Source organism: Egretta garzetta, unplaced genomic scaffold (genome assembly GCF_000687185.1).
Source record: "Egretta garzetta isolate BGI_Z169 unplaced genomic scaffold, ASM68718v1 scaffold27, whole genome shotgun sequence".
Classification (NCBI taxonomy): Eukaryota; Metazoa; Chordata; class Aves; order Pelecaniformes; family Ardeidae; genus Egretta; species Egretta garzetta.
In genome coordinates, this window is record NW_009260400.1 from 3,415,623 (window position 1) to 3,426,739 (window position 11,117).

The window sequence follows — 11,117 nt, forward strand, 5'->3', positions numbered from 1 at the left end:
CCCAGTGCCGAGTACAGGGACCCGATCACTTCCCTGCTCCTACTGGCCACACAGTTTCTGATACAAGCCAGGATGCTGTTGGTCCTCTTGGCCACCTGGGCACACTGCTGGCTCATATTCAGCCACCTGTTGACCAACACCCCCAGGGCCTTTTCCGCTGGGCACCTTTCCAGCCACTCTTCCTCACGCCTGTAGCATTGCGTGGTTTGTGATCACAGTGCAGGACCTGGCACTTGGCCTTGTTGAACCTCAGACCATTGGCCTGGGCCCATGGATCCAGCCTGGCCAGGTCCCTCTGCAGAGCCCCCTTCCCCTCCAGCAGATCCACACTCCCGCCCAGCTCAGTGTCATCTGCAAACTGACTGAGGGTGCCCTCGGTCCCCTCATCCAGATTGTTGATAAAGGTATTGAACAGAACTGGCCCCAGCACTGGGCCCTGGGGGACATGGCTTGTGACCGGCCACCCACTGGATTTAACTCCATTCACCACAACTCTCAGGGCTCGGCCATCTTGACATTTTTTTATCCAGCAAAGGGTACGCCTGTCCAAGCCATGAGCACCCAGCTTCTCCAGGAGGACACTGACGACACTTTACTGGTGGGGTGAGTGAGCGGGTTTGCTATTGGGTACGCTCTGGCCAGTGGTTGCCAGTCACCGCCCCCTCCCCGGGCACTGCAGGTTGGTCGCTGGGCTCAGTGCGCTGTGCGTGGTGCCGGGCCACCAAGGCTCTGCGAGCTGGTGGCAGCCTATGTACTCTACTGGTGGGCAAATGAGACCGTACGGCAAAGAGTGAAAGAAGCCACCCCCCAGCCTGAAGCCGTGGTGCCATTTGACAGTCAGCAAAGCGACTGCAATGACACACAGGTGGTGCGAGTGTTGACTCTCGGAGCAGTTGGGTCTCACCTAGCATGCCTTGTGAATGCCACGTGTACTCGTACCATGTTTTCACCCGGTTCTGAACCATCTTGGGGATTCGGTAGAAGTTCATGTACTTAATGGTACTGTCCATGCAGCTCCGATAGTACGTTTGCCCTGCGGTAGCAGCACCAACCACATCTCTCATCTGAATGGGAGGAAAGGGTGGAAGAGACATTTTTATTGCTGCTGCTTATCCATCACGCAGGGTAAGCAGTCCAGAACACGCATGCTAAGTCCCAACAGCATCTGCCAACCCCTTTTTGTCTTCCACCAGTGCAGAGCAGGCCCTTGCATGGGGAAAACAAACCTGGAGATACCAACCTGTGGACCAACCCCAACGAACCCTTCCCTACCTGAGGCAGAGAACCCCCCCATGCCCGCTCACCTGCCCTATCATGACAGAGAAAGCAAAGACGCCTGTGAAGTAGTTCAGCAGCTGAAAGACGATCTCAAACAGGGTCTTGGGGTCAGGCAGACCCCCGATGGTGATGAGGGTTTTGACTGCCCAGTAGTAGCAGCGGATGTAGCTGGGGGGAAAAGAGGGGGCAGCTTTGAAGGCGTCGCCGGCTCGAAGGCCTGTTTCACCCCACGACACTGATCTCTGGCCAGCAAGCCAGAGCCTGCTGAGACTAATTACAGGTGATGAAGGGAAAATTAAGAGGCTGCAGACTCCCCCCATTCCACCTGCAGGGGCTTCTGGAGATGCTACAGGAGCCAGGGGATGTAGGGACCCTCCAGAAACCGCTGCGTGAGATGCTCCACTGCTCCGGCTACTCCCATTTTCTGCTTGTTTCAGCCCCACCACTATAAACCAGCAATGCATTTCCAGCAACATTTACACTTTTAGAAATAGCCAGGGGGAAAAAAGGGTTTGTGAGCAAATTGGTGCTCCTGGGACTCAGGAGATGCTGAGTGAATTCCTGATTCACCGGCCTTGGGCACTCCCTTGGATGCTGCCGTTGCACCTAGAGATGGCTATATACTGTGTGTGTCGCACTGTACAGCAGCACGTCAATGGGCAAAGCTGGGTGCTCAAAGGGAAGGCAACACCTGCGCTGAGGCTGCCTGGGTGACAGTCACTTGTCCCCATCTACACCCACACCCCATGGTACGTCTTTAATGCCCTTGCCCATGCCTCTTTTTCGGGAAAATCTCCTTTACTGCATGGTGCTAAAGTGGTTAAATTTTATTTTGCCGGTGCTGTACAACTTGCAGGTGCAGGCATTCGCAATGAGGCAGCACTCGAGCTTGCGAGCTGAGTGCTCTCCCTGCAGCATCCACCACCAGCAGTGCACACCGAGCTTGGAAATGCCATGGCAAAGGGACAGGGAATGTCCCCGGGAATGAGGTGCAGAGCTGGTCCAAGGGGCCAGATTTTGCTGGGTGTGAGGTGCTGCATCGTACCTTTCAGTTCAAAGCTCAGCCCCCCGTCTCCAAGCACAGCTTCAAGCCCCCGTCCCAACCTGGCAGCAGGTCAATGCGAATGGAAATGGGGCTCACACTGCCATCCTGCTCAGCCAGGGAGCATTCCCATTTCCCAGTGCCTGGTTCCCAGTTTTTCAGCCTCTGCCACCGCCTTCCACCTCAGCCCAGCGGCAGGCTCCTCACCTTGCAGCTCTGTACATCACTGCACATCCCATCCCTCCCCTTCCCATTGTCCTCCCTGGCTCTGTATCCTCCTGGCACCCCCAGCCCTCTGCTTCAGGGGGTTTTATGAACCCAGCTGCATCCTAATGCCTTTCTTCTTGCTCCAGCTCATCACAGAAAGCTGTGCTACTTGAGGCCCCAAACCCTGGCTTGTACCTGTTTCCTTCCCCGTCATAGACCCAGGTGGTGGACCCCAGTCCTTCGTAGGCTGATGCCCAGTAATACAGGCAGGAGTTCACATGCAAGCTGTACAGTAAATAGGCAGTGGTCCGGATCACTCTGAAAAAAAAACCCCAAAAGGAGAGCGCAGGAGGGGGGATGATGTGGTATCTGCTGGGAGAAACCCATCAGGTCCCCCCGGCATCACAAGGAGCATCAAAGCGAGGAGCTGAGCACTGACCATGCAGGTCCTGCCAGTGCAGGAACCCCAGAGCACCCAAATGCACAGCCCCGCAACCCACCCCCACAGTCCTGCAGCTCCAGCAGTGCTGGGGAAAGCCGGTTATCCCCTGGTGGCTCCTCCTTACCACCTGGTCCCCACCAGGTCTAGGGGAGGTTGAGGGATCCAGGACCCCCACATCCCACCTGCGCCAGCCAATGCCTATGTCAACTGGTCCAGGGACAATGGGAAAATAAATCCGAAGCCCAGAAGGGATGCGCCTGCAGTGAACCTTCCTCCCCACAGCAAACAGCCACACTGCCCCTCACCTGTAGATGTATGCCTTGCTCAGGATGGCCTCCAGGCGGTTGTTGAACTCGAAGAAGGCCATGTACTGGGAGGAGAAGGAAAGCAGTGCGCTCCAGCTTCCCGCAGCCCCCGCTGGGGGAGCCACGGCCCCAAGAACCCCCTGATCCCCCATTTCCCTCCTGTGGCCCTTCTGCAGTGTGAACTGCTGTAGCTCCATCTAGAAGTGCCCTTCTCTTCAAGTGCAAGTGTGTTTTAGGATTGAAATGAAGTGTTTGGCCAAGAGCCCCACAGAGCCTTTGGGATGAGACTGCCCATCCCTTTTACAATCCCCTCGTGACCACCAATGAGCCTTGCAAGCCCCCGCTTCCCCCAGCCAGCGCAGTCCCCCCCACGCCCCCTGCCACTGCTGTTCTGCCTCGTTCTGTAAGCTCCGGCTCACCTTCAGGCAGCGAGGGAAGCGCAGGAGGGGGTTGACACCGACTTTGAAATAGAAGAAATCCAGGGGCAGGAGGCACACCACGTCCATCTGAAACCCACACAGAGAGAGGAAGCCTGGTGGGGACCTGCAGGCGCGCTGGGGCGAGGCTGCAAGCCAGGGTTCAGATCAAAGGTTCGGATTAAAAAATAAAATTCTGTCGAACCTTGAAGCGTTGTGACCGCAGGTAGTTCTCTTTCATGGCCTTTTTATCAGTCTGGTTGGGAATAGGAGAGAGAAGGAGGGAGGAAGATTGAGCATTGCTTACAGAAAGGTCACGCCTGGCTTTCCTCATCGTCACCACCACAGGGAAGGTGCTCCGGATGGGGAGCGGAGCAAAAGGCACAGGAGAAGACCTGGCCGAATGCCGTCTTCTCATCCTAGCGCAGGATGTCTCCCACTCATTCTGCATCCCAGGGAAAGCACATCGCAGTGCCAGCATGACGAAAATCAGAGTTTAAGGCAGAAGCCTCCCTGGCTGAGCATTTGCCTGAGCAATGGGAAGGTCATGCCCTCGAGGTCTTACTTTTCACAGCGCATTTAATTGGATATGGAAACAGAACTAACGGCTTTCACTTATCCCAGGCACGTGATCTATGCATTCGGATCGCAATGGCTTTTGCCCTATTGCTAACGTGTCCTGCCTAGCTGTGCTCCCAAAAATACGCAGCGTTTATGATGGCATCTGCTCACAGTTTGCAGCGTGCAGCCATGCCAGGCCGGTCGGTGGGTGCCTTGCTGGCAGGACTGGCCTGTGGAGCTGGACCCTCCCAGCAACCCCGCCCAGGAACGGGGCCACTGTGGACTGCATGCTTTCTGGATGTGCTGGTACTGAAGTGAGGGGGAAAAATACCTCTGTTTGGCAGACAAAATGCTATGGGCTTATCCGCTACAAGGCAGGAGAGGTGCCTGCAGTCCTCCAAGGGGACACAGCACTGATGACCACAGCTGTGGTGGGAGAGCTTGGAGAGCTCAATTTGGGGATCAGTGACTGGCAGCGCTGGTGCCAGGTGGGGGGCCGGTCCCCATAGGCCACTCACTATGATGTCTCCCCCCCGGACGAACTGCAGCCGGGTCTGAAAGATAAGGATGTCCAGCAGGTAGACGAGGTCACAGAGGTAATCCATGAGCAGCCAGAAGTGGATGTTTGCTGGTGTCTGGTAGGGGAAAGCCCAGCGGACGGGGATCAACCAGCAGTTCCAGTTCCAGGCCATGACGACGAAGAACAGCCACAGCACGTACATCAGGTCTGCAGACAGGGAACCGCCCCATGGTTAGCTGGGCACGTGGCCCTCGTTTGCCTGTGTCCGCTCTGCAAAAGGGGGTTTCATCCCCTGCCCTGCCCTGAGTGCAAGGAGGAAACCTGTGGGAGGGCTCTTGCTTTGCTTTTCCCCCTTGAGGCTGTGCAGCCGGGGGCTTGGAAACGCCTGTGGAATAGCAAAGGAAGGAGCTGGGCTCCTGTGGGGCGCCTGCCAGGCAGTGGGTTTTCCTTCTGTTATTTTTACTTTTATTTGGGGTGCCCACACCACAGGGATAGTGTTTGCTGCCCCTTCCCTGCCTGGTTATGCTCCCAATATCCACAGTGCCTGGGAATCATTTAGGAAAGCCTGTGCCTTGCAGGGGACTTAAAACGCTGGGGTTTTCAGTAGGCGGGCGTAAGCTCAGTTGCTCCTTCCTCACTTGCCCTCCCTCCTCTGCAAGGTCTCAGCTTTTACACCTCCTCCCCTCCTTACCCCCTCTTCCCTGGCCCCACCAGCTTGCCCCCAGCCTGGGCACATGGCTGTGCTCCATCACTCACTGGTGAGTGGGTCGATGCTGCTGGGGAACTGGTAGCTTTTCAGGCGGTCCAGCCAGGGCCGGTACTTGAAGGTGCAGCACAGCATCTCACAGTAGTGCTCGTCCCCACCTGGCTTATCCCCCTCCGGCTCCCCGCCAGGGGCAGGCATGGGCGCTGCCACAGGCGCTGGCTTGGCAGGGGCTAGGAGAGGCCACACAAGTATTTTAAAGGGCAGAAAATCATCTCACAGCAATTTGTTTTGAGGTCTTCAAACTGTTAGTAAAGCAGCTGCCTCCCAGGGAGTGCAGCGCGTGGGGGACCGATCAGTTAAACACCCCTGGCCCCGCTCACACTCACAGGTCGCAGGGCTCTCATCATCCGAGGTGACGTCAGGGTCAGTTAGCTTCTCCTTCACCTTCTCCGTCCGCTCCCTGAAGAGCTTCACCAGCTCCTGGAGCCGGCTGTTGATGACGGCACTGCTCAGGCTTGTGGCCGAACCGATGCGCTCGGGCAGGCTGGGAAGAGACCGACAGCCATTTCACCCAGGTAGGAAAGCCCAAGGGCAGGCTCATGGCCCGTTCTTTAACCTACAGGATCCCTAATTAGGGTTTGCCCATATTTATTTGGCTATTGTGTAATCAAAGGAGCACAAGCTGAGGTGGTTTCAGTAAAATACCATCAAGCAGCACCAAGCCTGAGCCTCGTCCTTGCCCTGGGGTGTGAGATGCCCTCAGAGGGACTTGGGAAGCACCAAGATTTTACAGTTCGACTCGATGATCTTAAAGGTCTTTTCTAACCAAATGATTCGAAGATACCAGGCTGGATTGCATGTGCTTGGGAGAATCAGAGAATCACAGAATGCTTTGGGTAGGAAGGGACCTTTAGGGGTCACCCAGCCCAACCCCCCTGCTGGGAGCAGGGACACATTTAACCAGACCAGGTTGCTCAGAAGATGATTTTGGAAGAACTACAGTGTGAGAATGTGCAACAAACCCCTGTATCTATAAACTGTGTCATCCCTTTTCAGCCTCTTTATTAAAACTGTGTCGGATTCAGACCAGGATGCTTTACCGGGCACGAACAAGAAGCATCGCTACGAGGGGGGACAAAAAGGAGCTGGTATGGCTGTCGCTCCAGGATGGTTCGTTATGCTAATTGGCACACGGGGTTGTGCCCAGGAAGAAGGCAAACACCTGCCCCGTGAGGAGGCGCAGCCCCTCTCCAGGCCTTGGCTTCCCGGGCAGGGCAGATCCTCCAGGGCTGTCCCCGGGGCTGCAGGGAAGCCAGGACCTGGGGTGCAGGAGGCACAGCTTGTGCTCGCTTCCTATGTGGAAGACAAAGGTTGTTTGCCCACAATCCGTAAAAACAAGGTGTCCCCACCATGCATATGTAGCTCATAGTTCCATCTTCTCTGTGGCTAAGCCTAGTCTTAAGGAGGATATTTCTACCTGGGTAGAGGAAAAACAAGAGAGCCGCTTCTGCTCCAGGGTGTATCGTGATTGTTTTAGGCCTGCCATGGGCATGGCTCCCTCGCCCTTTGCTGCCCCAGCACTTCTAGGGGCTTTGCAATTCCCACCCGAGCCCTGGGAGTTCAGCCAATCCAAGCCCCTCGGGTCCCACCACGCACCTTTCCTGTTGCTCCTCATCCCAGCCCAACAGCACCCGCGTCGGGGACTGTCTCACCCATCCCTCATCCAGACCATCCGCTGGGGCCAGCAGCCTCCTCCTGTGGACACAAACACAGCAGCTGAGGCTCAGCTTGACCCCGGCCTCAGCCAACATCTCTGCCTCCCCCTCCTCCTCCTCCTCCTCCCAGGTCTCCTCTGCTTCCACTTCCCCTTCTCCTACCAGGGTCAGCTTTCCCCTCATTTTTGGCATTGCCTGAAGTCAATGGGAGCAAACCACCCCGCTGCTTTGCAGCTAAAGCCCTGCTCCTGCCTGGGCACCGCTGAGCCCATGGCCACACGGGCATGCAGCCATTTTGGGCACCTGGCAAGATGCACAGAGGGCAGGCACCACTCTGAGCTTGTCTCCAGTGCCGCACCGTCACACCACTGCACTTCGAGGGGCAGGCCAGGAAAAGGCAATACCCATAAGGTGGAGCAAGAAAGTTGAAATATGGGAAAAAAGGGAGGGTACTGGGGATGCTACCTGGCTCTGAGCTGGCTCTGTAGAACCCTAAACCTCTGAGGCAAAGAGTGCATTGTAGAGTGGCAGGTACCTAACGTGGACCCTCTAATGGCTGCCGACACCCGCAAAGCCCAGCGCCACAGCTGAGGATGGCTCCAGGTCCAAGAGGAGCCCTGTATACGCTGCCCTGGTGATGCCGAGCCCATGGCGGCTGACGTCTTCCTAGAAGATGTGTCCTAACACAGCTAGAGGCTCCCTTTGGCACAGGCGGGTTTTGGGGACAGCTTCCTTATGCGGGGGCAAGCAACGTGGCAGAGAGATCTGAATATGAAGATGAGAATCACGGCAAAAATCTGGTTTGCAAACCCACGGTCAAGTCCAGAGTTCTAACGGCAACACAGTAATCACCTTCTGCCCCTCTGCCATTCACTGCCCCTGGTGCAATGCGGCTCAGTGCTGCGTGTGGAGCAGGAGAGGGGGCGGGAGCAGGAGAGGGAGTGGAAGAGGGAGTGGGAGAGGGAGCAGGAGTGGGAGCAGGCAGGATGCTGATGGAGGCTGTCCTGCCATCGCAAGTCTCCTGAAGAAACCCAGATGTGATGAGCCTACCCACCTCCAGCCTCACTGCCCCCCTGATGGAGCAGATGACTGAGACCAACAATTCTGCACAGTGCAGGGGCAGAATAAAACCACTCCACCTGCCCCCCCATTGAAGTACCCCCCGATGCGGATGAAAAGGTTCCCAGAGCCACATCAGTTTGGAGAAGCAGTCCTGCCAAGGTCCATGATGTTGTCAGGACAGCATCTGTCCCCCCTCACCAGTCTCCAGCTGCCCTTGCCCTGCCCCTGCCCCCTCCAGGCACCGCACTGCCCTGTTGCCCATCCTCATCCATGGGCAAGCCCACGATGCCTGTATGGACAGCCCAGGGAGCTCTTGCCTCCAAGGGGGACCCTGCAGAGAGGTCCCTGCTCTTTGCCTGTAGCGTGGCTCCTCTGAGCACATGCATGAGCCTGCATGGTCGCCCTCCCAGCACACGCCAAGCATCCTACGTCAGCATCCATCTGGGAAACAAACGCCTCTTTTTGTTTCAGATTAATGGATGCCCTCAGAAAGATGTAAAAGGAGATGAATGTCGCCAGGGAGGCTGTAGATACAGAGTCACGCAACATCTCCTGGGATTCTGTGGTGCCTGTAACTCACCTGCATTCCCAGCAGATGCAGGCATGAGAAGGAGCAGGAGCTACCCAAAAAGCAATGCAAACGTCAGCGGATTTTGGAAACTGGAGGGTGAAGGGCTCAGAGGGAACGTGGAATGTTACGTTAAGTCCCATGGAGGAGCTCATATATGAGCAATCCCAAGTCCAAAACCCCGGCAAGTCTAGAAGTTTCTGTCATCTGTGGACAAAAAGGGAACCTGCGTAATAATTCCCTGGGAAACACTGGGTCCCTTGATGCAGTCCAGCTGCAGAGGATGCTTTCTGGGACAGGATGTCCAGACTGCTGGTCAGAATGGCACTAAAAACCCATTTTTTTTTCCACTGATGCATGAAGACTTCAAACCTCGTCTCCTATGACACAAAGCAACCCAAGAGACGCGTAACTAGTGAAGAGGGGTATGTGTAGACCAAGTAAAAGCTAAATGTGAAAGACTAAATAAATAATTAAACAATTAAATGAATAATAAATTAATAGTAAATAAATTGGGAAGTGGAAATGGGCAGCGCAGGTACAAAGAGTTCATAATCCCACCTGTGCAAATGCAGGAAGCCGAGCATGAAAGAATTTGAATACAAGCGATAAAAGCATAGTTTGTCACCTCAAGAGGCCAGGCAGGGAGTGCAATGGCCTAAAGAAAGAGACAGGATGAGCACCGGCAGCACCGCCTGGGCTCGGCTGCTGGCGTGGCCCGTGGGTTACCTCTCCGACGCCACGAAGAGCAAAGCCTCCAGAGCCGGCCGCCACACCAGTGCTTGCGGAACAGCCAGAGGAGATGGAAGGCCACACTGGAACCTGAGCGCTGCTCCATTTGCAACACTCTCGGAAAGCTGTGGCCAGCACTGCCAGGCTGTCCTGCACCCGCTCGAGCAACGGGGGAGGCACAGGGTCCCTGCCCGTACGGCATTGCCCAGGGTATACTGGTATTCATCACTGCAAGAGCCTGTTTCCACCGCTTACGCTCTGTCTAAACAACATTAATCCCAATCCTTCACAGCCCCACGTGGGGAAAAACCTCGACACTGTGGCGAGTAGAAGCGACTTCGGATGAACAGTTGATCACTCAATGCAGAGCTGATGTCCTCTTCCTCCGAAAACACCAGCCAGAGCCAAGCATTTTCCTTCTGGTTCAGAATGACAAAATTTTATTTCTTTACGTAGCAAAACAGGAGTTGCTTGCTTTTAAAAATCTCTAGTTCTACCAAGGGACCTCCAGTGTTGCCGTGAGAGACACGACCTGGAGACGTGGCAGGAAGGTTCAGGTGCTCATCTAGGTGACGGCAACTACACAATCTGCTTTAAGAAACTGGTGGAAGATAGCATGAGAAAGCTGAGGTGCTCCCAGAAATAGCTCTACTGGGGAACCATAGTATCACAGAATGGTTTGGGTTGGAAGAGATCTTTGAAGATCATCTAGTCCAACCCCCCTGCCACGGGCAGGGACATTTCCCACCAGGTCAGGTTGCTCAGAGCCCTGTCCAACCTGTCCTTGAACACTTCCAATGATGGAGCACCCACAACTTCTCTGGGAAACCCGTGCTGGTGCCTCACCACCCTCATCATAAAATATTTCTTCCTTATGTCCAATCTAAACCTGCTCCTCCTCCATTTTAGAATCATGTCCTCTTGTCCTCTCACTACAGGCCCTGGTAAAAACTCTTTCTCTGGCTTTCTTATAAGCCCCCCCCCTTACATATAGAAAGGCCGCAATAAGGTCTTGATAAAAGATGTGATAAAAAATTATGGTGGGGATAGAATTGTACCTGGATAAGTGGATCTAAACAAGCAAAGGTTGTACCTTTGGGTTGCTGGATCCTGGGCTCCAAAGCTGCCCGAGATGTGCTGGGAAGCAGGACATGGGCGCTAACCGGAATTGTCCATTTTCTGCATTGGCTAAAGGCCCAAGAGAAAGCCCAGCACCCCCACCTGGAGTCAGAGATGGGTGGGCATCTGCAGGAAGGTCACAAATCCCAGTGAGAGGGAAGATCCACAGCCTCATTGGCTGTGCGAGGAGGGAAGGACAAACCTGAGCTTTAGATGTCCTTGTGGCGGGAAATAATCTCAAGGAGTGAGGTCAGGAGCTGTTTTGGGAAGTATCCGATTGGTAAGGCCAGAGAGCGCTCGAACCAGACAACCAGGCAGAGGCACCCTGTGCTTTTTGGGGCCCTTCCCAGGACAAACCGATGATGCTAGGGAAGGTGCAGAGAAGCCTCCGCACCCCACGGGGAGGTATGGGACCGGCACCAGGCATGGCGGGGGGGGCCCCAC

At 55.3% G+C, this 11,117-nt stretch overlaps 1 protein-coding gene across 1 annotated transcript in view; it reads right to left on the minus strand.

Moving 5' to 3' along the window:
- CNGB1 (cyclic nucleotide gated channel subunit beta 1) overlaps window positions 1-11,117 on the minus strand; it is a 34,621-nt gene that overhangs the window by 4,292 nt on the left and 19,212 nt on the right. Inside the window, exons 18-27 of the mRNA XM_035898820.1 lie at window positions 7,134-7,232; window positions 5,864-6,021; window positions 5,528-5,707; window positions 4,770-4,978; window positions 3,896-3,946; window positions 3,694-3,780; window positions 3,275-3,339; window positions 2,723-2,845; window positions 1,305-1,446; window positions 905-1,064 (exon numbers count right to left, since the gene is read on the minus strand). Of these exons, the coding sequence (XP_035754713.1) occupies window positions 905-1,064; window positions 1,305-1,446; window positions 2,723-2,845; window positions 3,275-3,339; window positions 3,694-3,780; window positions 3,896-3,946; window positions 4,770-4,978; window positions 5,528-5,707; window positions 5,864-6,021; window positions 7,134-7,232 (1,274 nt within the window). The remainder of the gene's footprint in view (window positions 1-904; window positions 1,065-1,304; window positions 1,447-2,722; window positions 2,846-3,274; window positions 3,340-3,693; window positions 3,781-3,895; window positions 3,947-4,769; window positions 4,979-5,527; window positions 5,708-5,863; window positions 6,022-7,133; window positions 7,233-11,117) is intronic.